Source organism: Lepus europaeus, chromosome 20 (genome assembly GCF_033115175.1).
Source record: "Lepus europaeus isolate LE1 chromosome 20, mLepTim1.pri, whole genome shotgun sequence".
NCBI lineage: Eukaryota > Metazoa > Chordata > Mammalia > Lagomorpha > Leporidae > Lepus > Lepus europaeus.
Window position 1 is genome coordinate 63,159,847 of NC_084846.1, and position 27,799 is coordinate 63,187,645.

The 27,799-nt window shown below is 61.2% G+C and overlaps 1 protein-coding gene across 1 annotated transcript in view; it reads right to left on the reverse strand.

Moving 5' to 3' along the window:
- Nucleotides 1-16,079: 16,079 nt before the first annotated feature.
- The window catches only part of NUDCD3 (NudC domain containing 3), a 97,097-nt gene continuing 85,377 nt past the window's right edge, over nt 16,080-27,799 (reverse strand). The window contains exons 5-6 of the mRNA XM_062178177.1: nt 22,178-22,366; nt 16,080-18,053 (exon numbers count right to left, since the gene is read on the reverse strand). Of these exons, the coding sequence (XP_062034161.1) occupies nt 17,943-18,053; nt 22,178-22,366 (300 nt within the window). The 3' untranslated portion in view covers nt 16,080-17,942. The remainder of the gene's footprint in view (nt 18,054-22,177; nt 22,367-27,799) is intronic.

Sequence of the window (27,799 nt, forward strand, 5' to 3'; positions counted from 1 at the left end):
AGTGGCAGGAGCTAACCCCTGACGGCTGGCCTCGCTGACTGCCGTGGACAGGCGCCAGACCCCGTGGGAGAGAACGCACGCGGGACGGGCACCTGCCTTGGAGAATCCCTTGATTCGTCCCCATGACCATAGCAATGCCTCTCCTAGGTGCTGACCTCAGAAACAAAGACCATGGAAAGAAAGGAGGGAACCTGGACCGGAGGGCTCACCTGACCGGGAATGCCGGCGAACACACACACAGAGCTGCATACGCTCTCACAACTGGGCTGTGCGGCTCGGATGGGAAGCTGAAACAACCACTACCCACCGTGTGACTCCATTTTTACGGAATCCTAGAACCAATCGGGCAAGCGGCTGTCACGGCGGAGGGTCAGGGGTCGGTGCAGAAGGCTCCAGAACCTTCCGGAATGGTAGAAATGTTCCCTTTTGTGTGTGGTCACATTGTGTAGACGTTTATCAAAAACTTGGCAAACTATACACTTAAAATTAGCACATTTTATGCAAATGTAATTTACATATAAGTTGTGTGTAATTATATGCATAAATCATATCTCAGCTTGACAAAATGTATATCAGTATCCCTATCTCACGGGGGAACACATTTGTTTTCAGCCACACGGAACAGTCTTAGCAACAGAACAAGCATTAGGAGACAAAGGAAATCGCAGAAGGTTTACAAAGCAGGGGTTTTATTGCTGATGAGAGTGCAATAAAATTAAAAAGAAATAACTAAAGGAAAGCAAGTAAATCCGCCCAGCGAGGACTGAAATGGCAAACTGGAAACTCCAGAGATGAAGCGTGCCCTGGGCACAAGCGAAGCCACTCTGCGTGTACTACAGTCGTGGGGAGGCCAAAGCCACGCTCCGAGGAGGAGTTGTAGGCCAGCTGGCGCCTAGCGGGAAACAGCAGCCCGGAAAATGAACCAGGGTTTACAGCTTGGGAAGCTGGGAGAGAGCGAAACAAGCCGAGGCAGAGAGAAGGCTGATCTTGACGATGCCAAGCAGAAAACCCAGCGAGCGCCGCGGGGGCAGCAGGCGATGGCGCAGATGGCTGGTCCCTGACACCACCCTGCCTGTCCAGCTGGAGGGACTCCAAACGGGTGGACAGGTCTGGGGTAAAGATGCCAAGTCCCACCCAACGCCCCGTGCCTGGGGAGCCAGGCGAGATGCAGGCTGGAGGCCAGAATGGAGCAGGAACCAGGGCACCTGTGAGGCACCGTCAGTGAGGCAGGTCCGGCCTGCAGCCCCGGAACTCACCGGGAGGCGGGAAAGGCCCCCAGGGGCCCTGGAGGTGCAGCCCAGGGCAGAGGGGCTGGGTGGGGGAAGGGGCAAAGCAAGCAGGTGGAGCAAGGGTGGAACACGGTGGACAGCGTCCAGGCAGAGGCAGGCCGGTCTGCTGCACCGAGGGCCCAGGAGGGCGTGGGGGTCGGGGTGGGGAGGCAAGCGCCACCTGCTCCTTCCGGAATTTTCCGTGACTCCACTTTACATATTTTGGGGTCCTCACCCCAACATCTACGAATGCGGACAAAATCCAGGGGGCTGCCGTCTTCGGACAGCAGAGGGTGGACAGCGGGGGACTCGGCCCCCAGGCGGGGAGGTGGGGAGGTGGGGGACTCACAGGGTGAGCCCCTCCCTGCTGTTTGGAATGGCAGAAGCGAAGCCTCACTCTGCGCTGTCCAGGGTGCGAATCCGCCCGCTGCCCAGCGTATCTCCCCAGCGTCACCCTGTAGCCGGATCCAGCACTTGGGAGCTGGTGCTCAAGTGACCCCGGCTCTACTGAGCAGGTCCCCAGCGTGCAAGGGTCGGATGCAAAGGGGACCCCAGGCAGGGACACAGGGGTAGCAGGGGCACAGGGCAGGGCGTTCTGCGCCGCTCGCCGTCCCAGCAGTCCACTGGGGCTCTTGGCTCGCGTCCTCCGTGGGCGAGGGGCACAGAACAGTAGTAGTGGTGGCTGTGGACATCCTCGCCTCACCCCGAACCTCGGGGGGAAGCGTTCCATGTGTCGTCATTAGAAAGCTTTTTATAGATCCGCTTTAACAGAATAGGAACTTTCCCTTCTATTCTGAGGACGTGAGCTGAGTAATTCCAGCCTTGTGGAAAGTGTGGGGACAGCGGCTCGCCGTCTGACGGGTCCTCACTGCGCTCCGTGGTCCCCGGCCACTTTGCTGAGCCCCGCTCGTACTCCCGCTGACCCTGAGAGGTGGGTCACAGTGTCCCAGCGCCCCTGGCCTTTCAGCGTGGTCCGTCTTCGCGCTACACAACGTGCGGCTGTGTGGTTCTGCTCACACCAGGCTATCCCTTACCTGTTCCCATGGTTCACCCGCTCCCCACGGCCCGTCTCCCGCCACTGCACCTCGTGCGGGTTTAGCTGCCTGAGCTTCCTCTGGGCTCTGGCCTGCCCGGGGCACAGTGCGGCGTTAACGATCGGGCCTGTTGGTCCACGAAAGCACTCAGCCGTTTGCAGAGGCCTCTGGGAGACAGCCTGCGAGGCCCTGGCGTCCCTGCCTGCTAGGACGGGAGGCCGGGGCAGCACCACCCCAGCTATGTCAGCATTATGAACTGTGACCCTACACACCCCGGCCCCTAAAACCTCGGAGTGCGACGGTATGTGGAGGTAGGATCTTAAGTATTTTCTAAAGATTGATGTATTTGAAAAGGCAAGGTTATAGGGAGGGAGAGAGGGAGAGAGAGAGAGAATCTTCCATCTGCTGGTTCACTCCCCAATGGCTGCAACAACAGCACGGGCCAGGCAGAAGCCAGGAGCCTGGAGCTCCCACCTGGGGCCCCCACGTGGGTGCAGGGCCCCAGCACTTGGGCCGTCCTCTGCTGCCTTCCTGGGTGCATTAGCAGGGAGCTGGCACTCCATATGGGATACAGGCGTCCTAACTGGTGGCCCCGTTATCATTATGATTTACATACTTTAACCATTCTTGTCACGGTCACCTGTGATGATAACGTGCCGGAAATGCACTCATTTTGCAGGTTTTCCCTAGAAATACCCTCATTTTGTATTTGCTTTTGAAGAACCATCTATTTGTTTCCACTACAGGATTCTGTAGACTCCGGGGCTGGCGGTGATTCCCCCAGCCCTTTAGAAACGCCGTTTCTTGTCCTCTGCCTCTGCTCATTTGTGTGCAGAGGGCTGCTCCTGTGTGGCTGCCTCCTTCCCCTACAGGCTCCTCTGAGACTCCAGGCGTCTTGGACTCCCCGCTGCGTGGGAGTTCCCGAGCATCCTCTGTGTGGGGGCTGGGCCAGGCCAAATGCGGGAGCCTGGGCCTCTGCTGGGTCTCCCACCTGGGTGCAGGGGCCTAAGGGCTTGGGCCATTGTCTGCTGCCTTCCCAGGCCATAGCAGGGAGCTGGATGGGAGGTGGCACCAGGTGTCACAGGCGACAACACAGCCCTGCCCTGTGCCGTGGGTACTGAACCACAGGCCAGAGCTTCACAGGCAGCTCATCAGCACTTGGCCGACTTGTTCTCCCCGTCACGACGTCTCTGACAGCCCTGCGGGCTGCCTCCCCTCTTCCCAGGGACAGCCGCACGCCTGGGTCCCTCTCTTCTCCACTCGAGACCCGGTCAGCACCTGGGCCCAGACGAAAGGTCGCCTGTCTCTAGTCTCTCCTCGCTGGCAGCGTGGCTCCGCAGGTGCTGCCCAATGTCAGTCCAGCCCTGGGTCGCCCACTTATCCCTGTGGGGGCGTGGGCAGCTGGGAGCGGGGACTCAGGGAGGGGCGACTGTCCAGAAATACCCGAAATCACCGCGGCGGCTCCGCTTCGTGGCAGGAGGCTCTCTGAGCTCTGCCATTTGACTGTCACAAGCGGACCAGGGGCCAGGCGCTGTGGAAACCGAGATTAGGGGCACGTGGTCACTTGCAGGGAATTTGTTAATCCGCTGAGCCAAAGTGCATTAGGAAAAAAATGTTGACTGTCAAGCGTGATGATGGTGTTGAAGAATTACGTATTTAATAAGATCTGCATCGTAGCCACTTGAGGTGCACAGTTCAGCGGCACTGAGCGCATCCCCAATGTTGTCCAACCACCACCAGCTCCTAACTTCCCCACACAGCTCTCACCAGCGGTGCCTGCAGTCTGGGAACGGGGGGGGGGGGGGGGGGGGGGGGGGGGGGAGTGCTCATGTGCGTGAGATCAGGCGCTTTTTGCCCTTGTGTCTGGTTTCTTTCGGTTAGCACAATGTTTTCTTTCTTTTAAAAGGATTTATTTATTTATTTTGAAAGTAAGAGTTACAAAGAGAAAGAAAGGAGCCAGGAGCTTCTTCCGGGTCTCCCACGTGGGTACAGGGGCCCAAGCACTTGGGTCATCTCCTACTGCTTTCCCAGGCCACGGCAGAGAGCTGGATCGGAAGTGGAGCAGCTGGGACTAGAACCGGCGCCCATATGGGATGCCGGCACTGTAGGCCACGGCTTTACCCGCTACGCCACAGTGCCGGTCCCACTATTCTGCTTTTTAGGAAGGTACAGCAGTTAGGCCGGTGCCGCAGCTCATTAGGCTAATCCTCCGCCTTGCGGCGCCAGCACACCGGGTTCTAGTCCCGGTCGGGGCACCGATCCTGTCCCGGTTGCCCCTCTTCCAGGCCAGCTCTCTGCTGTAGCCAGGGAGTGCAGTGGAGGATGGCCCAAGTGCTTGGGTCCTGCACCCCATGGGAGACCAGGAGAAGCACCTGGCTCCTGGTTTTGGATCAGCGCAGTGCGCCTACCGCGGCGGCCATTGGAGGGCGAACCAACGGCAAAGGAAGACCTTTCTCTCTGTCTCTCTCTCACTGTCCACTCTGCCTGTCAAAAAAAAAAAAAAAAAAGAAGGTACAGCCACTCTAGTCGGAGTGAAGCCTGTCTCAGGCTTTGCACTCCCCTGTTGACACGCACGACGCGGAGTGTTTTTCCCGCACTGTTCACACGTCTGCTCTGGAGCAAAGTCTATTCGAGTGTGTCGCCCAGAGTGTCAATGGATTTTCTTTTTGTTGCCGAGTTGTAGGAGTTCCTGCTACACTCTGGATACTACGCCCTTGTGAAACATGTAATTTAAGAATATTTTCTGCTGCTCTGCGGGCTGTATTTTTCCTTGCTTGCTGTCTTTTATGCACTATAGCTATTAACGTTAATAAAGCCTACTGAATCTATTTTTTCCTGTTTCCCTGCTTTGCAGTCACTGTGAAATCCAGCGTTGGGAAGATTTTCCCCCACGTCGTCTTCTGGGCGCGTCAGGGTTCTGGCTCTCGTCTTCAGGGTCTTGAGTTGAGCTCTGTGTGCAGTGTGAGGTAGGGGTCCAGCCGCATTCCAGAGCGGGCAGATTCCTGGGCTCAGAGTCCGCAGCCGGGGGAGCGCAGAGCCCTCCGCGCCCGCTGTGCCGGGGCGTGGGTGGCAGCACTGGAGAGGGGACTGCGCACAGGCTGAGGCGTCTTCTGGGGGAGACGGCAGACTCTAAACTTAGCCCACAGTGATGGCTGCACAGCGCTGGGTGTGCTAGAGCCACTGAATCACACGCTTTCAGGGGTGGATTTTATGCCTTGTGAATTATACCTCAATAAGGCTGTTATTAAAACAGACAGCCAGAAAGCACAGCTGCTGGCCCAGGCCTGGCAGCGCCGCCTCCTGCTCTGAGATAATGAAACCTGCTGCCCGGGAGCCGTGGCCGCGGGCCAGAGTGTTTCTCCACGGGGCCGTGCTGCCGGATACAGGGCTTCTTTCACGGGCTTTCTCCCGCTTCAGCTCCAGGGCCCGGGGCTGCTGCCAACCCTTTAACCCTGAGAAATCAATCAGAAGAGGAAAACGAGGCCACATGCAGCAGCATCCTCCTCGCCCATCTTCTGGGCAGGGGTAGGGAGCCTGGAGGGAAGGGCAGGAGCACTGGCAGCCAGCAGGACCTGGTGAGGAATGAAGAGGAGGCCCACTCCTCCCTGGGGGCCAGTGGGGGGCATAGGGGGTGTGGACTGTCCTTGGGGACCAGAGCAGGTGGTAAGGTGCCTGAGTGAGCGTGCTCTGGCCTCCCCTGCAGAGGTAGCAGCTGGGATTGGAACACGAGGCTCGTGCACAGCTCCAGGAGAACTCTCTGTGGGAGCTGGGGATAGAGGGTGGGGGTGGGGAGTCCTCCCTCTGCACAGCACAGGAACCGCCTCACCCCTGGCTTGGGGGGTGCTCAACATCCTCCCGTGGGCAGTGTTGGGGCAGTGCCTGGGCGGCTGGGCGGCTGGGTGGCCATTCCGGGCAGAGGAGGTCAGCAAGAGGACGGGCAGACGGAGCCAGCATGGCCACGAAGGAGCTGACCGCTGTCTCCCGTCCCTGAGGCGCTCGCGGCTCCTCCGCTGATCCTGCACCCCCGAGGCTGAGGCCCTCCTGGGACTCTCATCACACTGCACCATGGCCTGCAGAGCTCACACAGCTGACCCGGCACAGCCCCGGGCCCCTCACCCAGCTTCTCAGGGTACGCGGTCCCCAAGGGCCGGCCCTTCCGGCTACACAGCTGACCCGGCACAGCCCCTCCTGCCTTCACTCAAACCATCTCCACGGTTGGGCCCTGAGCAGAGGCCTGGACACTGGCAGTGCTAGAGGAGGGGCACTTCCCCTCTCTGCCCAGTGCGCCTGTCTGCCTTAACCCCCTGGCCTTGGACTGAGGACACGCAGACCCCAGGAGAGCTCACCATGGGCCCACCCTGCCCCCCCACCTCCGCTCCCGCTCCGTGTACACCTGCCTCTCCACTTTGCACATCCTGCCAGCCTGCAGCGGGGAGCAGTAACCAGGCTGTCCCCCGCGGACAGGGAGCAACACGCCTGCCCGGCCTCCTCCCGGGACCCAGGGCTGCAGGCTGGGAGTCCGGACCCAGGAAGCGCTGTTCAGCCAGACGCAGCACAGGAAGCAACACAGGGGGCTGAACTCTACCTAGCAACAAGATCAGCAGCTGATTTTGCAAGCTGGTATTTTTATCCCTAGGATGGGAGCGGCTGGGAACTGAGGAGCTGCTCCCGCCTGCACCACCTGGGAACCCTGCCCCCTCTCCAAGCCCCTCCCGGCCCCGCTCTGCCTACCCTCCTCACTGGCAGGGCCTCTGTCCCTGGAGCTTGGGGGTGGGGCCTGAGTCTCCAGAAGCCACCACTTCCCTTTTTTTCTCACGCCTCTGTCTCCTGCCCCAGGGCCTTTGCACTCCCATGCTCGGAGTAGGGGCCTCGAAGCTTTGAGGCTATCAGCAAGGGGCTCTGTGGGGCCCAGCTCCCTGACCCCATGGGCTCAGAATGGGCTCCCGATGGCCGCATGAGGCTCGGGGACGCCCACTGCTGTGGCCTCTTCTCTGCCTGCCCCCTCGTGATGGGCAGGGGACTCGGAGCCCGGAGCCCTGCCGCCTGACGGAGCACGGTGGCTCCTGGTTTTATAGAGGACACATCACCGTGGCAAAATCTCCCAGTTCCAGAACACGACGGTGCAGACTCGCTCTTCCCAGATCTGCCCTTCCCGGACCTTACTCAACAGATGCCCATGGGGGCCCCGACGGCTGGAGAGAGGCCGTGGACCCGAGGGCCACAGAGCGGAGGCTCCAGCCCTGGGGTGGGCACAGAGCTCTGCAGCCTGACCGGCCCGGCAGCAGGAGCAGCCCTGTGGTGGGAACAGGGAGGCCCAACAGAGCCGGGCTCTGAGCTCCACCAGCAGGATGGCTGCAACGGCCGGGTTGGGGGTGCAGGAAGCCCCAGTGCCCCCTGCCCTCCACCAAGTGCCACCAGGAGCCCCAGGCCTGGTGGAGGCACCGCCGGCCATCACGGCACGGTCCCGTGAGAGCTCTGAGCCACGCGTTAAACCTAAAAAGGACGACTGCCTGCTGCAATAGGAGGAGGACTCCCCTAGTTAACAACCACGGCCAGGGCCGGGGAACCACCTGTGTGATGCTCAGGCCAAGATGGATCGGATGTTGAATGATGAGGATTTCAAAGTGGCCACCTAACCATGCTTCAACAAGCCATGGTAACTTCTCTCCAAACAAATGTAGAAACAAAGTCTCAGCACAGAAACTTTGTAAGCTTATATTTAAGAACAACCTGATTAAAAATCACAGGACTGTGGCACAGCCGGTTAAAGCTCTGGCCTGCAGTGCTGGCATCTCATATGGGTGTCAGTTCTAGTCCCGGCTGCTCCACTTCCCATCCAGCTCTCTGCTGTGGCCTGGGAAAGCAGTGGAGGATGGCCCAAGTGCTTGGATCCCTGCACCCGTGTGGGAGACCCTGAAGAAGCTCCTGGCCCCTGGCTTTGGATCAGTGCAGCTCCAGCTCTTGTGGCCATTTTGGGAGTGAACCAGAGGCTGGAAGACCTCTCTCTCTCCCTTCCTCTCTCTCTGTAACTGTTTCTCATGTCAATAAATAAATCTTTTAAAAAATATATATTGGTTGGGGCTGGTGCTGTGGTGTACCAATTGGTAGTTGCAGCCAATTGGGGAGTGAACTAGTGGATGGAAGACCTCTCTCTCTCTCTCTCTCTCTCTCTCTCTCTCTCCTCTCCTCCCTCTGTGTAACTCTTTCAAATAAATAAGTCTTTAAAAATATATATTGGCATGTCTTCAGACACCACTCTGACGATTTTTTTCCAACCCCACATTTCTCACCCTCCTGGATTCCGGTGATGCTGGATTTTAGGTTTGGCCGGTGCATCTGTTTTCTCCCGTGGCTCGGAACGGGTGAAGTCCGTTGGTCTCACTCAGTGAGGTTTTTAATTTGATTAGGGCATTTTTCAGTTCTATGATTTCTTTTTTAAGATTTTATTTATTTGAAAGATGGGGTTACAGAGAGAGGTAGCACCAGAGAGAGAGAGAGACGCTGGTCTGGAAGTGGAGCAGCCGGGATGCGGAGGCTTAGCCCACTACACTACATCGCCAACCCCAAGACAAGCCAGCCAATATTAAGAAGACATAAACCTACTGACTGAAGAAGAGGCGTGAACCCCTAACAGAACAAACCCAGGCTGATCCGCACTGAGGCCCATCATGATCAAACCCGCACTCAGCTCACAGGAGACGGCCCGTGCGGAATGCGGGAAAACAAAGACGCTCCCTGAGGTGCGGAGTGAGAACTCTGTGGGTCCACACCTGTGCTTGCAGCCGGCTACAGGCAGAGGGGACCGGGACTGGGAGGAGAGCGAGGCTGGGGCCTCCCGAGGCGAGGGGAACCACGGCCAGGGCACAAAGAACAGAAAACAGGGTCGTCTTCAGTCCACGACTTTATTCACACTTTATGGCTAAAGAAAAATGCCGACGCCTTCTACCGTGGTTCCTCGGGGTAAACACTGGAGAAAACTGTGTTTTAATGTTTGGGAGGACACGGGCCATCAACAGAGGCCAGGACTCCTTTCCACGTGAAGTGGCGCGTTGTGGACAGGAGCAATGGGCGACAAGTTACAAGTGTCCGTGCTGTCCTCAGGGAGTCCTGCAGCCGGACACAGAGAGTCCCCGAGTGGAATGGGCGGGACCGAGACACGCAGGGGATAACCAGAGGGCTCATAAAGTGACATCATCAATATTGACTCTAAGTGCACGCGGCCTAAATGCGCCAATTAAGACAGAGAGTGGGAGAGCGGATAAGGAAACAAAGGACCCAACTGCAAGAAACCCACTGCCGAACAGACATAGGAGTCCCAGGACAGAAAGACATGCGTCACCGTTAATTATGAAGACAGGGCTGCTGTCAACAGTGGCTGACGTAGCAGTGGCTACGTCCTACGTCATACCGCATGGAGCAGGCCTCAGCCAGAGACTCCCGCAGGGACACAGCCTGGGCTCCGGAGCCCTCCCCGCCGCCCACGCGGGGCCGCAGTGGGACCCTGGCTGCAGCCCAGCTCGGCCCGGCCTTTGCGGGCGTCTGGGGAGTGACACCCCCCCCCCCCCCCCCCGCAGATGGGAACTTGGCTTCTCCAACGAATCAAGTTTTGAGAAAAAAAAATTATAGGCGGGTTCACCGCAGCTTTGCTTGTAACAGAAGAACCTGGGAACAACCAGGTGTCCCTCAGTGTGGTGGTCACGCTTGGCCCCGGGGGAGGCGGCGGGAGAAGGCCCCGCACTGGGAGCCCCGCGTCCTGAAGCAGCGCCGTGCACCGCGGGGCCCTCGGGGAGGCGGGGGGGGGGGGGGGGGGGCGCCCGGGCCGCACCATTCCAGAAGCAGGGAGGGGCGCCCCGCGGCCCCCGCCCTCCACCGAGCACCCGGCCGTCCCCGCCCCGTGGGCCGCGGGCCCCTGGCCGTGCCCGGTGCTGGGCAGGGAGACCGCCGAGGGGAGGGGCCTGCAGCCCCGAGGCGACCCCGCGGCCAATCCCGAGCCCCACGCGCGGGCCGCACTCGGGGCGGGGGGCGCCCAGCACCTGGCGTGAAGGGGGGAGCGCGCTGGACGCGATCGTCCGTGCCCTGGCTCACTTCACGCATGGCCCCGAAGGCGGGGTCCGGCCCTCGCGGGCGGTGCGGGCCTCCCACGCGGGCCCGGCCCTGGCGGTGCGGGTCTCCCACGCGGGCCCGGCCCTGGCGGCCGTAAGCAGAGCAGCTGGGCTCTCACAGGTGCTCAGGCGTAGGACCCTAGGACCCGGTATGGGACCGCAGCACCACAATGCCAACCCTTGTACATATCTTTAAAATGTAAATTAAAAACCCTGGGGGTTCAGCCTGGTCCTGTGACAGCACCCCCGGGGGCGCGGTTTCTACCCCCTGGGCTCCACTTCTCCGGGAAAGCAGTGAGGATGGTCCCGGCCTGGCCTTGCACCCGCGTGGGAGGCCGGGATGAGCTCTGGGCTGCGCCCTGGCCGCCGTCTGGGGAGTGAACTAGCGGATGGAAGCTCTCTCCCCCTCTCCATAACTCCTTCAAATAAATCAATAAATTAATCTTTTTTTTTTTTAAGTGTGAGGGCCTCCTCTCCCTGCATGGTGTGTGTGTGTGTGTGTGCTCGCACAAAGAGAGCAGGGGAGAGGAGGGCAGCAGGTGGCAAAGCCACAGGGCCCCAGGCCATGGGGGTGCGACATCCTGCAGAGATGAAGCTCCACCAGCAGACCCCATGGGGGGGCAGGAAGCGGGACCCAGGGGCCACACTGCCCTCAGGCTGTCACTCAACGCCAGGCCCCTCCCACACCCCATCATTTGACAGCAGAGGAAGGTGAGGCCCACAGAGGCCAGGTCCCCCTCTCCACCCCAACCCATGCCCTTGGACCCACCAGGAGCCCCCTCACGGCTCTGCACCCTGGGAGGGGGGCGAGGCCTGGGTGGCCTGCCGGCCCGTCCGGGTCCCACCTGTGACCACATCCTCCTCTCCCAGCCCCTGCTGCCACCTGAGCTCCTCCCCCAAGGCTCCATGAGGCAGCCTCACTGTGGCCCTGGGATCCAGTTCTGAGAGCTGGGCCAGTCTGACGCTGCACTGTGTCCCCGAGTGCGCCACAGCCCTCGCCAGGACCCTGGGGGGACCCTGCTCAGCGTGGGCTCCTCCTTGTCCCCAGCAGTGCCCGGTCTCCAGGCGGTGGCTCCGTGTGGCTGCGCTGCTGCGGGATGGGTGCAGAAGTGACTGGCTCCTGGGTTCTGGCGTCTTCTCACCCCTGTCAGCTGCCAGCTGCCGCTCCTCCGGCCACAGCGGGGCTGGCGGGTGTCCACAGGCTTCGGCCTAGGCGGCCCTTTCCTGAGGTTTCTGGGAAGGTGAACCGTGGAAGGCTGGATCCCGTGGCCAGCACTGTGCCACCTCCCAGAGCCAGCAGCAGGGGGTACCAGCCAGGAGGGCCTGGCAGAACACTGGGGGCTGGGCCCCCAGGCAGGACCTCTAGGGGGCCGGGCTCTCCATGCAAGGTGGACGTGAGACAACAACGGGGCTTCCTTCCCGAGCCCCACCGTGAGCAAGCTCTCCTGCCGCCACTGGTGGTGACCAGCACCTGTCTGCAGGGTGCTTGCTGGGGCTTGGCTCCACCCAGGGACAGCCGCCACCCCTGTCCCGAGTGCCCGCCCTGCAGCCCCCTCTGCCCACACCTCCCCAGCCTGAGGTCAGAGTGGGGAGGGAGGGTGGCCGCAAGAACTCGGAGGAGGAGCGGGACCCCGAGGGTAGAGGGCAAAGTCAGCCTGAGTCAGGCTCCAGGCTGGGGAATCCCAAAATAAGCGCCACTGGCAAAGGCTGGCATTCCATGTCCTGGGAGCTCATGACAGAGGGCGGGCAGATCGGCAGAGGGTCGCAGCAGAACCCTGAGTGCCTAGTAACATAAAGGCCAGCGCACCCTCCACCCTCACTCAAGGCCACGGCCAAGGCTGGAAGGCCTGGGAAGACAGCAAGAAGCCGGGCGGCTGCACCCCACCCGCTGGAGGGTGCACTCCATCCACGGCTCTCCCCAGGACACACCTAGGGGCCTCCCACCCAGAGCAAGTTGATGGGACCAAGAGATGCGCCAGCAGGCACTGGCGAAATGCTGGGTATTCAGTCAGCTGAACAGAGCTGGGGGCGGGGAGAAAGCTGCTCCACAAATGCAGGACAGGGCGACAGCAAGGCAGGCCGGCAGCGGAGACATGCAGTGGCAAACGTGGCGACGTGATGGGCAGTTCTGTTGGGCTGTTGGTGTGGACTGGCGGGAGTCCCAGCTGCTCCAATGCTGTGTGCCGGAGATGGCAGAGCTGTGTCTCGCACAGGCCTGGCTCAGCCAAGGTGGGGATCAGGACCCCATGTGCTCGCCATCTTGATGTCCTTGGTTGTTCTGAACAAGGACCACAGCATGAGGTCACGGGACCTGGGCCCCTGGCTCTGCAGTCCTGGGGGCTAACACGGGATTCCCCCAGGGCCTGCTCCATGCGCTAGCAGGGGCCCAGGATGTCCCAAGGCTAGGCCTGGCTCTGACTTGGGCTGAGTAGGGCCCAGGGAACTGGGAGACCGGGGCTCCAGGGAGCCCTACCCAGGCACAGGAGGCCTGCAATGCCCAGGGCACACTCCCGGGAGGATGATGCAACGCCATACTGTGCCTTTTTCTTGGACAGCAACACTGTCCTCCCCAAGCCGTCCTCCCAACTGCACCACTGCAGCCTACGAAGGGGTCTCTGGCCCTGACCCGCCTCCAAATGGCCCACGGCAGCACCTTCTCCAGGCCAGGAAGCCTATGTCCAAACAGCACCCCGTGGGGCACCTCCCTACCTCCCCATGGGCACGCCAGGCAGTCGGCTCAGACACCAGCCTGAGGACACTGCCCACGGGGCACAGCCCATGAGAGGGGCTGCAGGGGCCCAGGTACCAGTGGCCTGGACCCAGACAGAAAAGGAGCGAGGTGCACGGGCCCAGGGACACCTGCACGGTGAGGGGACAGACGTCCCTGCAAGTGCACATGGACAGCTCTCCTCGGGGGAGCAGGGGAGGACAAATTCATTCCCAGTTCTTGCCGTCACTCAACTTTAGGGTGCAAAAGCTGAAGGGGTGGCCCTCTCCGTGAGAACCCTGGAGAACCGTATAGGGGTGCCTGAGCACCACCCCCAGGCAGAGTGTTGCCAGGGAAAATGGGTCAGCTCCACAAGGGCGAGGGAAGACACAGCCACCCACCACAGGGCCGGCTGTGACGGGGACACAGGGGCCTCCAGTAGCAGGTGCCGCGTGGGCTGGGCGACTTCTCTTTTAAATAAAAATAAGCTATCTGGCACGGAGGTGTGAAGTAATTGCTGTCCGTGCTGCAGCCGGAAGCAAACTGAAGACGGTCAGTAGGACACGTGGGCCCAGAGGCAGTCACGGTGCCCATGCCAGGCCCCCTGCCTGGGAAACACACTCCCAGAGGTGCTCGGGAAGGGGCTCGGATCCCTCCTGGCCTGGCCACCTAAGGACAAGCGAAGCTTTGTGCTTGGCTGCTGTCTGGACGAAGCTCGGCCCCTCCTTGCTCAGCTACCCTCTTGGGGCTGCGCCTTTTCCTCTCCAGTCCCCAAGCACCCGAGCCCCCTGCCCGGACGGCGCCCACACTGAGTCCGTATCTACCTTGCATGACGCCAGGCTTAGAAATGCCACTGTGGGGCCACAAAATTCCTTCTTCATTCTCAACGGGGACAGGTGGTCACCCAGGGCTGCTGGAACCTTCTCCACCTGACGGCCGCCCTCCTTTTCCCTAAGGGCCACGTCCCAGTGGGCAAGGCCTCCACACCATGGGACAATTGTCTCCACAAACAACCACTGGCGAGCCCCTGAACTTCCATGGAGGCTGGAACCTCCTGGTCCATCAGTGGCCACTGCAGGGGGCCCAAGATGGCCCTGAGCCCAGTTCCCTGGAAGCCAGCTTCTTGCCCCAGTCCAGCAGAGAGCCCCCCCATGCTGCAGGAGGGGCCTCTTCAGCCTCCAAGCCCCCTACCTTTCCTGTCCTCTGGCGGCCCCTCCCACTCTGCTCTTGCACAGAGTCCACGCCAGGAGGCTGCTCACGCTCTGCAGGGCATTGTAGGGGCGGGCGAATGACAGCGAGGGCCTCCTTGCCTCTTCCTCGTCCACCAGGGAGTACCTGCAATGCTGGGGCACAAAGCTCACTGGGATGTCCTGGTGTGGGAAGAACCAGGCCTGAGGGTGGGTGGCTGGTTCTCGCTCTTTAATTCTAGAGAGGACAGGAGGCCAGCTTCAGAGGAAGCCCCGGCCCCACGGGGCACGGGCCAGGAGGCAGATACAGGGCCTCAGGAAAGCCACTCTGTGTCCATGGCACAAGGAGGAGCGCACTTAAGTCCCTGAGGCTCCTCCAGCAGGCCCAGTGCTGAGGCATGGGGCAGGGGAGGAGAGGGCCCAGACCCCCTCCCGTCCAGGAACCTTCCCCAGTGCCCCCCAATTCCCCCTCCTCCGGGAGAGTGGTCTGGGCACCCCTTCAAGTCGCCCCTCCCCCTGCGTGTGCATCTCCATCAGCGCCGGGACCAGGGGCTAACTCAGCAACCCCACTGGTGGACTCAGCGTCCTCTCCCCACTGACCAGCCCCTCAGCCACTTCAGCCAAAGTCCTGGGGAGCACGGGGCTCCCCAAGGGGGAGGTGGTCCAGTGATGCGAGGGAAGGAAGACTAGGCCATTCAATTCCCAGTCTTCAGAGAAAAAGCAAGACAGACAGAATACACACCCCACCTGTTCGTGTGAGCTGAGAAGCAGGGCTGAACGACCGAGGAGGGCGCTCACCCCGGCAGGGACTGTCCCACAGCACCCACACGAGGCATCCTGGAGCCCAGGAACACACTTCCCAGGGCAGCAGCCATCGGGCACCTGTTCCGAAAACCCGCAGGTGGCCAGCGGACCTGCCCTCCCTCCGCACCCGAGGACACGCCCGGTGGTCACAGGAGGGAGCTCATCCGGGCTGGCCAGGCTCCACGCTGACAACTTCATCCTGATTCACAAAAGCGAGCCGTTCCCCTTGGCTGAGCTGGCTGCCAGCTGGCCCGCCGCGGGAGCAGACTGAGGTGGGGCGAGGGTCTGTTCTCGCACAGCGTTCTGGGCAGTGAGTTCCCTGCGCAGCAGCCGACGCCTCCTGGACACATGTCCACAGAAACACATCTCCGCCCTTCTCCCTCCCCACCCTCTGGGGCAGGCTTCAGAGGACGCCTCTTCTCTGCTGGGTTATCTCTGGCGATCCCACTGCTTACCCTGACACACTGCTGGTCATTCAAGAAATACACCTCTCACCTCCTCAGCCTGCCCCGAGAGGGAGCAGGGACAAAGACGGCAGGAGACAGGGAGAGCCAGAACATTCCGAGTCCAATGCTGGGTCACGTCCTGTGTCCCGGGGGAAGCCCGGGTGCAGGCGGCAGCAGGTGCACGCTGGGCCACGAGGCCGGGCCTCGCAGCGGCCCCTGCAGAGCAAGCACGGCCCTCCAGGCAAAGGCTCAGAATCCCACATGCACCCTGAGCTGCACGTCACAACGCAATTCCAGAACCTTGTGAGCGGGGGACGACGTGCAGCTACATTCTTTATTTTCCCTGATCGGAGGCTCACAGCAATTCTCAAAGCCACCTGCCGCGGTGTGCAGCCTGGACGGGAAGCAGCCCCCAGGAAGTCCCGGTGTTGGCATCTGCTGTTCGTGAGGGTCTGGGACCCCTCAGCTGGAGTCAGGGGCAGTGAGCGCGCACAGAGATGCTTCAAGAGCAAATGTCACACACGGGCCCAGAACTGCTTAAATACAGATTTATTGCAAACACACACCAAGGAGCCGGAGCAGCTTTGCGGGCCGAGCGCCCGAACAAGGGGAACCAGGCACCCTGCTCTCCTCAGGCCTCAGCTGGTGGGACTCAGGGCCCAAACCGCGGCTGTTGTGTCTAAAAAGAGAAAACAGGCAGTGGGCCAGCTCTGGCCACGGGGCCGGTCCACGGTGCCACCTCGGCGACATGCCGGGAGCAAGGCTCCCCGAGGCGGCGGCTCCCGCCACGCGGCCTGCACTGTACACGGCCCCTCAGCCGCTCTCCCAGACACTGGCTCACCGGTTATTAAAGCAGGGAGGGAACAGAAAAAAAGCAACATAAGATAGAATCGGGAAAGAAGTCACCGCGGAAGTGAGCCCCCGAGTTTCCGGTGTAGCACAATCCCATCCCACCGCCACGGAGTGACAGGACACACACACACACACACACGCACACTCACGCACACCTCCTTCCACCAGGCTAGGCAGCTGTACGCAAATCCTAGAGCCTCGATGGAGCATGAGGCAAAGGGAACACAGGCTTTCTCAGGCCCTCAGTGGGTGACAGGGAGCCGTCAACAGGGGCAGCGCGGTGCAGCCAGGCCCACACAGCAGGCGCGTTCTCCCGGGCGACCCGTCCATCTATCCCAATGCGGTGACGACGGAGGCCTCTTCACGGGCCACTGCCAACTTGCTCTCCCAGACGGCCCCTCCCTGAGCACCAGAGAACACGGCGTCTGCAGGGCTCTCTCCTCTGAGGCTCGTGTCGGCCGCCCCGATTCTCACCGGCCACGCAGGGCAAGGCTGACAGCCAGTGCCAGGTGGTGTTGGCACCACCTTCCTGGCGACGGCCAGAGAGGTCCTGTGAGGACCGGGAGCGCTGGCCCCAAGGCCCTGCCCCACCGCTGTGGGGTCTTTGCACCTTGGCTGGAGGTGGTGAGCAGCCCCAGCTGAGGGCGAGGGTGAGGGCGAGAGGGTTTCGGCAGAGGCCAGGCCCTGCAGAACACGTGGGAAGGGCTGGGAGCCCCAAGATGCGGAGCAGTGCCTGGCCCAGAGGGTGGGGACGTGGCGCCTGCACCCAGGCTCGGCTGCCGCGGGCCAGCGCCTTCAGGCCCCACGCAGAATTCCTCCTCGGCCGTTCTTCCTGGGGTCCTGCTACTGGGCTGCGGGGCACGCTGTGGTCTCCTGCTGGGGGTGCTGGCTCGGTGCACCCCAAGAGGAGTCGCCCCACGCAGCACAGGCTGTGCGCTGGCAGCCGGGCCCAGTTCACTTCACCAAGACGCAAAGGCAAGGCAGTCGCGGTCTGAGGAGGACAGAGGCCATGCACACAGACCTGGAGCCAGTCCCAAGGCCTCCCGACACCCAGAACGTGCAGAGGCTCCCAGCTTCCCGCCCTGCCCACGGGGCAGGCAGCACATATTTACAAAGGAGGGCACGGGCTTTCCCAAAGCAGCCCTAGGCGCAGCCACACAGCCCACCCACACGTCCCTCATGCAAGCGTCCAGCTCCACAATTTCAACAACTTTGGCTTCGCCCAGCAACACTGCCCACCCCCAAGCAGAAAAGCAAGCAGAAGAGCGTCAAACAGCAGCGAGCAGGGAGCGGGAGGAGGCGCTGCCTGCACGGCTGGTTGCTGTGGAGACCACAGCCTGTGATCCCGGGCTGGACGCCTCCCTCCTGCATCCGAGCACCTCCCCCCCTCCGCCGCGGCCCCATGCTGCCTCTGCACGGTCTGGGTGCAAGGCCTGGTTCACCCTGGACACAGAGGCAGGCCGGGGTGAACGAGACGAGCAAGCCCCTGGCACAGGGAGCTGGGGGCGGCTGTGCGCACGGCCTGCACCCTCCTCCAGGCCATTAAAACTGCACAGCCCCCGGGGAGATGTTGAACATGGCTGGGTCGAACCGCTGGCCTCGGAAGGGAGAGCCTTCAGCATCCCACCCCTTCTTCAGCATCTCATGGACTTTCTACGAACAGAAAAGAGAGATTAAAGGGGTCACACAGCACGCACGCACACCGCCAGCCAGGCCCGCCTGCCTCCTCAGGGCGTGGGATGCACCCAGCAGGACCCCGGGCAGCTCATGAGCAGGGAGGGGCCGGGTGCCTGCCAGCTCCTCTGAGACGGTGCCCACAGCCTGATTTCTAACCCTCCTTCTTCCGGCTGTTTTTATGGCTCATCTTCTGTTCCTTCTCACCAGGATCTCTGTCCAAATTCTACAATGCCTCCAGGGCCCCAGGCCTAACAGCCACCGAGCAGGGTGCGAGGAGCTGCCCAGGCAGGGAGCTCTTGGCACAGAGAACCACAGCATCAGATGGTGTAGGGCGGAGCCAGCATGGGACGCAGGGAAGAGACCTCAGCATGCCTAGCAGCGGGCCCGCCGGTCAGACCTCCCACAGCTTCCTTGGAGACACAGCCCTTCCGGCTGGTGGCCACTGCGCCCATGGCGGAGGCACGGGAAGGCTGGGCCTGGAGGGCAGCACCTGCACCTGAGCTGGGGGCCCTCCTTCCCATCACCATCTCCCCACCCCCTCCTCAAGCAGCCGCCACCAAGCGCCATCGGGGTGGTCGCTCCTTCCTCTGTGCAGGGCCTGTGGTCATGAGAAAGCCGGGGACAGACACCCCTCCTCTCGCTGGCAAACAGGCTGAGCAGTGTGGAAAATTCCTGGCTTCCAGCAAGGCTGCTGGACACACAGCGCGGCTGCTCCGCAGTGAAATACGGCCTTCCTGGCAAGATGCTTGTTTCCTGTTCGCAATCCTAAGTGATGCCGGAGACACGGCACACAGAGCAGGGATCCATCGCATCTACCTCAACTTCCCACAGCTCAGAGACTCCGGAAGGTCCCCTCTGGGAACAAGGTGCTGCGACGTGATCAGAGTGAGGTGCTAACACCGAGAGGCTGGGGTACAGGAGCTGCATGGAGACCCAGCACCCACCCTCCGGCATGCTCAGCCATGGAGGTCTGGGCCACATCTCTGCGCAAGAGGCGTGAGGCAGGGCAGCCCGGCCACACAGGAGTGCACCAACCAGAGAACCCACACAGGATGCTGCATGAGGTCACTGAAGCCGGGGACAGAGCCCACACCAGCAGCAGGGCAAGTGACGCCATGCAGCCGTGGCCACCACTCTTTCCCCGGAGACCCGTGCTGCGAGGGGAAGCGCTGAGACTTGCTCTCACACTGGGGAAGCCAAGCTGCCACCTGTCCTGGCGCAGAGGCAGAGAGCGTGCGCTCCCGGCACCCCTCGCTCCGAGGACCAGCAGCCACGTCAAGGGCCACCCATCTGCAAGCCGGAGCGACCCCTGACAGGCACGGCCGTGCAGACGGAGCCACGGCCCCTGCACATGCACATCCTGCTAGGAAGGAGCCACCCTGGGAGAAGATGCAGGGGACCACGTGCGCTCGGACCGCAGAGGGACATCGAAGGCGTAACACAAGGCTGTGCTGCCAGAGCGCCTCTGGCATCGGCACAGCCTGACATGCGGCAAGTTCCCAGCGCACCGGGGCCAGGGCATACGCTGCCCGCGACTGCTCTGGGGTGCGCAGCACACGAAGGGGACGTGGCCCGCTCCCTCTCTCCCTCTGCTAGTGAGGCTCGGGGGTCCTCCCAAAACGACCCCCCTGAGAACAGGTGTGTGAATGTGGCCACAGAAGGGCACCGCCCTGCCTCTCCAGATCTGGTTCATCATTCAAGAAAAAAGGGAGTTAGGCACTTTACAAGACAGCCTGGTGGTCCCAGCTCGGCCCAGCAAGCCCTGAGAGCTGCATTACTGTTCACAGCCACGGGGCTGGGGGCCACACAGCAGGTCAGCCCTGGCAAGGGGGTCACCACAGGCCCAACACACATGCCAGCCCTGGGCTCTTGCAGGTCACCAAAGGTGTCCGCAGGGAACCCACTCTGGGTGGGGGCACCACACACACCCCTTTGGGGGGTCCACAGCTGCCCGGCCTGTGGCGAGTCCACAGTGGAGTCGAGGCAGGCTCAACGCAGGGATCCTGTTAGGCCACAGCATCTCCAGGTTCCTCTCTGGGTACTTCCTAATCCAGCTGTTGCCCATCTCTGGGCCCCCAATGCCAAGCCCCAAGCAGCTATGGGCCGGGACCAGGAGGGCAGCCTCTGTGCTGCCGTCAGAGCAGGTGTGCGAGCACACGTGTGTGCAGTACACACGTGGTGTGCAGGACTGCCACCTCCCACCCGAGGCTGGCCGACGGCAGGCTGGCATTAAGGATCCTGGCACGAGCTTGAGGCCCTGAAACTCCTTGGAAGCTGCCTCCGGAGTCCACTCTGCTCCCAGGCCTGTGCAGCAGGTAGGCTGTGCCCACCAGAAGGGGCAGGGGGAGGAGAGCCTCAGGCCTCTGCAGAGGGAGAGAGCAGAGCAGCCGCTTCCCAGGCGGGCGACGGATGAGACGGCAAAGCAAGGCGGAGCGGTGCTGCAGCCGGGATGCTGCAGCCGGGAGGACTAGCGGCCCCGTCTCGTGCCTCCCTGTGGACACGCCCACACCAGCACGGTGCCCAGCCGAGGGCCCTGGGCCAGGGGCATCAATAGAGCACAAGGAGGGGAAGGATGCCAGGGAGGCCAAGAAACCCACAGCACACGCGGCCCGAAAGGCGGGGAGGCTGTGGAGCACTGGGAGGGAAGGCAGAGGGCAGGGCTGCCCGAGCCCGACGTCCCCGTGTACCTGACCCTGGCAGCCCCCAAGCAACTGCTGCCTTGCTCCCGATGTGCACGTTCTACGGGAGATGCCACCACGAGACACCCAGGACTTGGAATGCTCCAGCCTCTCTTCTGCCCCACAGCAAGTCCACTGAAGACGCCACAGGCTCTAACAGATGCAGGAGTAGCTCACACCCCAGACTCAGCACCCAGGGGAAATGTGCACGGGGGCCAGGCCTGGGTGCTTCTAAGGGACACTCAGGACAACGGGTGTCCATGTTCCCGAGCTCAGTGAGAACAGACTCCTCCCCACAAAGGTCCACTTGTGGCTGCATCTCAGCTGCCGAGGCTGTGGACGCAGGATGGCAGGTCCCTCGTGTCTCTCCCACAAGGCAAAGCTTCACAGGTCGGCTGCTTGTTTGGCGGCCACACATTAATACTGGGTAACTGGATTAAACTGCACCAGGCGCGGCTGGCTGTCCACAACCCAGGGTGAGCTCCCCCGGCCCTGCGGCTGGGACCTTCGTGCCACACAGACTCCGTGGCAAAGGGCCAAATGGACAGGCACGCTCTCTCTCAGACACAGGCCAGAGGAGGGGCTGCAAGGCCAGGACAGAGCGGTCTGGAATCACACAGGGGTCAAACCCCACTCCCGCTGCTTGACAGCTCCCACACGCCCTCCGTGCTTTGAGAAGACCTTGGTCCTAGGGGACTGTGGCCAAGTGACCCACCCCACCTCTACACAGCAGGTGCTCACTACTGGCCCCAGTGTGCGCGCCGGGGGGACGCCAGCTACCTGCAGGGAGAAGCGGCGCACCTGTGGAGCCGGGCAAGCATGCTGGCCACGGCCACAGAAGGCCAGGACCGGGGCTGTCCCTGCACATGCCAGAGTTAAGTTTCCTCCCAGAGACAATGTGAGCGGCTCTCTGTGCCCTGCTGCACCTGGCCCATGGTGCTGTGGATATGGGACACGGGGTGGTAAAAATAATCTCAGGAAAGCAATCCTCTCTTCCCTAAATAGCTGCCCTTGGGATTATGAAAATAGGAAGGAAAAGCGCACGCATCTCATTAATTGCCGTCTCCGGCCTGGGCCGCCACCTACCCCAGCCTGCTGCTGACCCCACGCCTCCTCACACCTGCCGCCCACATCCAACACCACCTGCGAGCTCCTGGCTCAGCTCTCCATGGAGGGGCCTGCGGGTGCAGGGAAGCCCCATCTGAACAAGACACAACGGGAGCGGCAGGCAGGACCCGGGAGTCCCAGGGGGGCCTTCGGGCACAGTCCCTATGCCCCGTGTGAACAGGACCCAGGTCCCAGGGCAGGATGGGACGCCACCTCCTGACACCCTGCCCAGCCCTGCCAGCCACACATGAGGCACCTGTCCTCTCCCGCACCAGTATCGCCACGTGCCCTCTGCCAGCAGGCCGCCGTGCGTACCAGCTCGTGGCTCTGCGGCTTGCCCTGCAGCTTCTGGTGGTAGTCGAAGGTGAGCCTGTCCAGGACCGCCTGCTCCTCTTCGTCCACAGTGGCCATGGAGCGCTCCTTGTTGATCTTGTCGATGTCGATGGGCTCCTCGCCCTCCAGGATGGCGCTCCACCAGTACTCCCCCACCTTGCTCAGGTTCACCTGCAGGCAGGAAAGGCAGAGACCCCTTAAGGACAGGAGAGAAGCAGCCACAGGTCAGCCAGTCTGAGCCGCCGAGCACCGCGGGCCGAGCCCAGGGCCGAGTGCTCTGAGGGGGTGGCCCTGTGACAAGTGATCTGAGCGTGCGCAGGGGCTCCCTGTTCTTCACCAGGGCCCTGACCCTCAGAAACAGAATGGCGCTCACCAGTGTGCTCCTCGCCCCCACTCACTGAGACACGACATCTGCCTGAGAGGTCCCCTGCCCACCAGGACCTGGTCCTGGGCCACCCCCGCCAGCCCCAAACCCACCCCAGAAGGCTGTCCTGCCACCCCATGTGCCTGCTCTTCGTCACCTCTCTCGTCACTGCTTTTCCCGGCCCCAGTCTCCTGCCGTCTCGGGGTGGCCCAGGTCTCTTAGGGCTCAGCCCCACGCAGAACAAGAGCTCCCAGAAGCCCCTTCCCTGGGTCCTCCAGGCCCAGTCCTGGGGTCTCAAAAGGATGGAGAAAGAGGAGCCCCACTAGGAGCCACCCCCAAACCTGATTCAGCCTGCTCTCGGCGGCGCAGACTCAGCCCTGGGTGGGGAGGCAGCCCCCAGTGCTGGGATCCGTGGGACTCATCTCATCACAGGAATTCAAAGCCAAGTGAAACGCAGCCAGGACAGGATGCAGAACACAGGGCTGGTGCCTGTAGCCAGCGCATGTGCACACAGAGGGCCTGGGCCGGACCTCCCAGTGGTGAGAGACAGAGGCCACACCTCCCACGTGGTGAGACAGGGGCCACACCTCCCACGTGGTGAGACACAGAGGCCACACCTCCCACATGGTGAGACACAGGGGCCACACCTCCCACGTGGTGAGACACAGGGGCCACACCTCCCACGTGGTGAGACACAGGGGCCACACCTCCCACGTGGTGAGACACAGGGGCCACACCTCCCACGTGGTGAGACACAGGGGCCACACCTCCCACGTGGTGAGACACAGGGGCCACACCTCCCACGTGGTGAGAGACAGGGGCCACACCTCCCACGTGGTGAGACACAGGGGCCACACCTCCCACGTGGTGAGACACAGGGGCCACACCTCCCACGTGGTGAGACACAGGGGCCACACCCCACATGGTGAGAGACAGGGGCCACACCTCCCACGTGGTGAGACACAGGGGCCACACCTCCCACGTGGTGAGACACAGGGGCCACACCTCCCACGTGGTGAGACACAGGGGCCACACCTCCCACGTGGTGAGACACAGGGGCCACACCTCCCACGTGGTGAGACACAGGGGCCACACCTCTCACGTGGTGAGACACAGGGGCCACACCTCCCACGTGGTGAGACACAGGGGCCACACCTCCCACGTGGTGAGAGACAGGGGCCACACCTCCCACGTGGTGAGACACAGGGGCCACACCTCCCACGTGGTGAGACACAGGGGCCACACCTCCCACGTGGTGAGACACAGGGGCCACACCTCCCACGTGGTGAGAGACAGGGGCCACACACCCCACATGCTGAGACACAGGTACCACACTTCTCATGTCATCAGAGACTGGGTTCCTGGGGGGACATTCCCTCCAGAGCATCATGAAGCAACAGGGTGGGCTGCCGATCTTGTCTTCTAGCTGTGCACTCTGTGGGACAGGACAAGGCCACTGAGCTCCTTACGGAAGGAACAGGCAGGACAAGGCCAGCAAGCCACAGAGGCTCAGACTGACAGGGTGAAACCTGCCAGGCCACAGGGTCATTGTGACGAGTGGACCAGGAGCAGGCTGTGGACAGGTGACTACCTGCAAGCTGCAGGGGTCCACAGGGCATCATGTGCCCCACGGGAGCTGGACACAGTCAGTGTCCAAATGCAGCCCCTCTCCCCACCTGAGCCCTGCTGCCCGGGCCCTCACACCACACGCCTGGCCCCACGAAGCCCAGGAATCTAGAGGGAGGGGGCAGGAGCGCAGGAAGGCACTCAGGTAGAGAGGATTTTCCAGAACTGGGAAGAGCAATCCTGACAAGATGTCAGGATCCACCTCTGCCTCCCCTGGGAGGCCGGGGGAGGGAAGAGCAGAGGTGAGCACCAGCTCCACCCGGGGCTGCTCTGCGCTGCAATGCCAGCGCGCTGCTCTTCAAGTTTCTGAATTAATTTTTTATTTAATTGAAAGGCTGTGGGGGAGGAGGGGGAGGGAGAGACAAAGACAGAGACCTTCCCCGACTGGTTCACTCCCCAAATGTCTGTAATGGTCAGGGCTAGGCCAGGAACTCAATCCAGGTCTCTCAAGTGGGTGGCAGTGACCCAACTACCTGAGCCTTCGCCTGCTTCTTCTCAGGGTCTCTATCAGCAGGGAGCCAGAACCAAGAGCTGGGCGTTGAACCCGGGCACTCTAATGTGGAACATGGGCATCGTAACTGGAGTCCTAACCAACAGGCTGAACGCCCTGTACCATAAGCCAAATAGATTTTAACATTTAAGACTACTTTAAAAAAAAACAAAAAACACAGAGAGAAACATTAAGTCCTTGGTCATGCGCACGGCCTGCCAGGGGCTCCTGTGGTGGCACATGTGGCCAGTGGCTGCTGGCCTGCGTAGTGCAGCCACCTCACACATGGACATCAGCATGTGCACCACAAATGCCTCGACAGGAGCCAGGGGCCCCTCTTTGTTTTAAAATTCTTTCTTTAACGATTTGTTTATTTGAAAGGCAGAGTTACAGAGACAGAGACAGAGATCTTCCACGCACTGGGTCACTCCCCAAAAGGCCATAATGGACAGTGCTGGGCAGGACTGTGGTAGCAGGAGCTGGATGGGAAGTGGAGCAGCTGGGACTTCACTAGCACTCCCACGAGATGCGGTAGCATAATCTGCTATGCCACGCTGGCCTCACCCATTTTGCTTTTAAAAAGTATTTTTTAATTGAGACAAAACATACTTAAGGCCGGCGCTGTGGCTCAATAGGCTAATCCTCCGCCTTGTGGCGCCGGCACACCGCGTTCTAGTCCCGGTTGGGGCACCGGATTCTGTCCCGGTTGCCCCTCTTCCAGGCCAGCTCTCTGCTGTGGCCAGGGAGTGCAGTGGAGGATGGCCCAAGTGCTTGGGCCCTGCACCCGCATGGGAGACCAGGAGAAGCACCTGGCTCCTGGCTTCGGATCAGCGAGATGCGCCAGCCGCAGCGGCCATTGGAGGGTGAACCAACGGAAAAGGAAGACCTTTCTCTCTGTCTCTCTCTTTCACTATCCACTCTGCCTGTCAAAAACAAAAACAAAAACAACAACAAAAAAAAAAACTTAAAATACAACTCAAAAGTGAACAATTCCATGGCATTTGGTACATTCACAATCGGGTGACCACTACCACTACCTGGTTCTGGGACACTTTCATCTCCCCCGCCCCAGAAGCCCCGTGTCCACTGGCAGCCACTCCCACCTCACCCTAACCCTTGCCCCTCCCCTCCCCCAGCCCTTGGCAGCTACCAGTGATTCTACCTCTACAGACGTGCCCGGTCTGGACATTCCAGCTCACACACACGGAAGCCTGTCCTTGTGTGACTGCCACACTGCAGTCCGCGTGAGGCCCCAGGGTTCATCCAGGCCGTCGCATCGATCACAACTTCACTCCTTTTTCAGGCTGGAAAGCACTCCACCGCACAGACGGAGCACGCGCTGCTTGTCCACTGACCTGTTAAGAGCTGTGAACACCCCCGTACAGACACCTATCCTCGCCCCTGGCCTTCAGTTCTCTGGACACTCACCCAGTGCGGAACTGCTGCAGCGTCTGGTCACCCTAGAGGTAACTTTCTGAGGAACTGGGAGACTCTTCTACAACGGTTACACCATTTTACATCCCCACCAGCAGTGCACATGGGGTTGCAATGGCTCCTTGCTTTCTTCTAAAAGATGTCTGTATGTATGCATGTGTGTATGTATGTATGTGTGTGTTGTATATGTGTGTATGTATGTGTGTGTGTGTGTACTTGGAAGGCAGAGCCATGAGGGAGCGAGGGAGATCTATCTTCCATCCACCCTCTGGATCACTGTCCAAGTGCCCCCAATAGCTGGGCCTGGGTGAAGCCAAAGCCAGGAACCAGGAACTCCATCCTGGTCTCCCACTTCCATAGCAGGAACCCAAGCACTTGGGCCATTTTCTGCCGCCTTCCCAGGTGCATTAGCAGGGAGCTGGATGGGAAGCAGAGCAGCTAAGATCCAAAGCAGCACTCCGACACAGGTTGCTCATGTCTCGAGCAGCACCTCAACCTGCCCCGCCGCAACGCCAGTCCCCATTATCCTCTGCTCTCTGATCACAATCGTCCTCCTGGGTGTGGCTGGTGCCACTGGTCCTTTATCCTGACCGCGTGCACAACACCGCCCTCGGCTTCCAGCCCCACTCTCATCACTGTGAAGGTGTAGCTGGCCGCAGTGCTGAGGGAGCTCATTTGCAAATGTTCCAATATTGACTCAGTACCCTCAGCGCATCTCCTGCTCTGTTTCCTAAGGACAAGCTTCCCAGTAAGGAGGCTGATGGCACTGTCGCCACGGTGGTGTCCTGAACAAGGGCGTTCTACTGTCACCCTGCACTTGCTGGCCTCCCCCACACCTGCCCTCTGGGACAACTCCACTGCCCTGTGGGCTGTGACTCCCACATGCACCCCCCCCTTCTCCTTCCCAAACTCCACCCTCCTCAACACCCCCCACGCCCAGGTCTGTTAGCGGACAAGTTACTGATGCCCAAACACTGCGCTACAACACTACAAGCTGGTTGGGTTTGCAGCTTTTCCGCTGCTGTGCTTTCCCTCATTTGGAGGCCTGCACTCACCCTTCCAAACCCCAGGGGGGGCTGGAGCTCACAGACCTGCAGGGCCAGACTCAGTGTGGAACACGGGATCAGGGGATATGAGTGCCACACTCCTCTAACAGTCCCAGGTCCCTTGACAAACCAGTCTGGTTGTCTGACATTGTTTACAAGTTGTGTTGATGGAGGAGAGTGGGCACAGGGGAAATTTACCCTCCTGAGGTGACATCTCTAAGAGCCACTGCTACGATCTGCCCACAGTCCTGTGTGGCGCCTGGCCTGTCTGTCTAGGTCACACACAGGCAGTCACAGTGCACACGGCCTCGCGTGTGCTTCCTTCTCTGCACCTAGGGCTTGGATGCTCCACGGCTGCTCCATGACACAGGTGACCACACGCCTGTTCTGGGTGTCTCCAGGGTTTGGTGATTAGGCACAAAGTTGCTGAAGAGATCCACGGGGCACAGTGGGGGTTAGGTGGTGCTGCCATGCTGCCACCCTTTAAGCTGGAGCTCCTCAACTTTCCTCCCTGGCCCTGTGTCCACTCCTAATAACCCTGGAGTGCAGGCCCAGCTCGGCACGCACGCGTGCCTGTGCAGGCAGCTTTGGGGGTGTGTGTGTGAATCCCTCAGCCACCCGGACGCCCTCCCCACAGTTGCCAA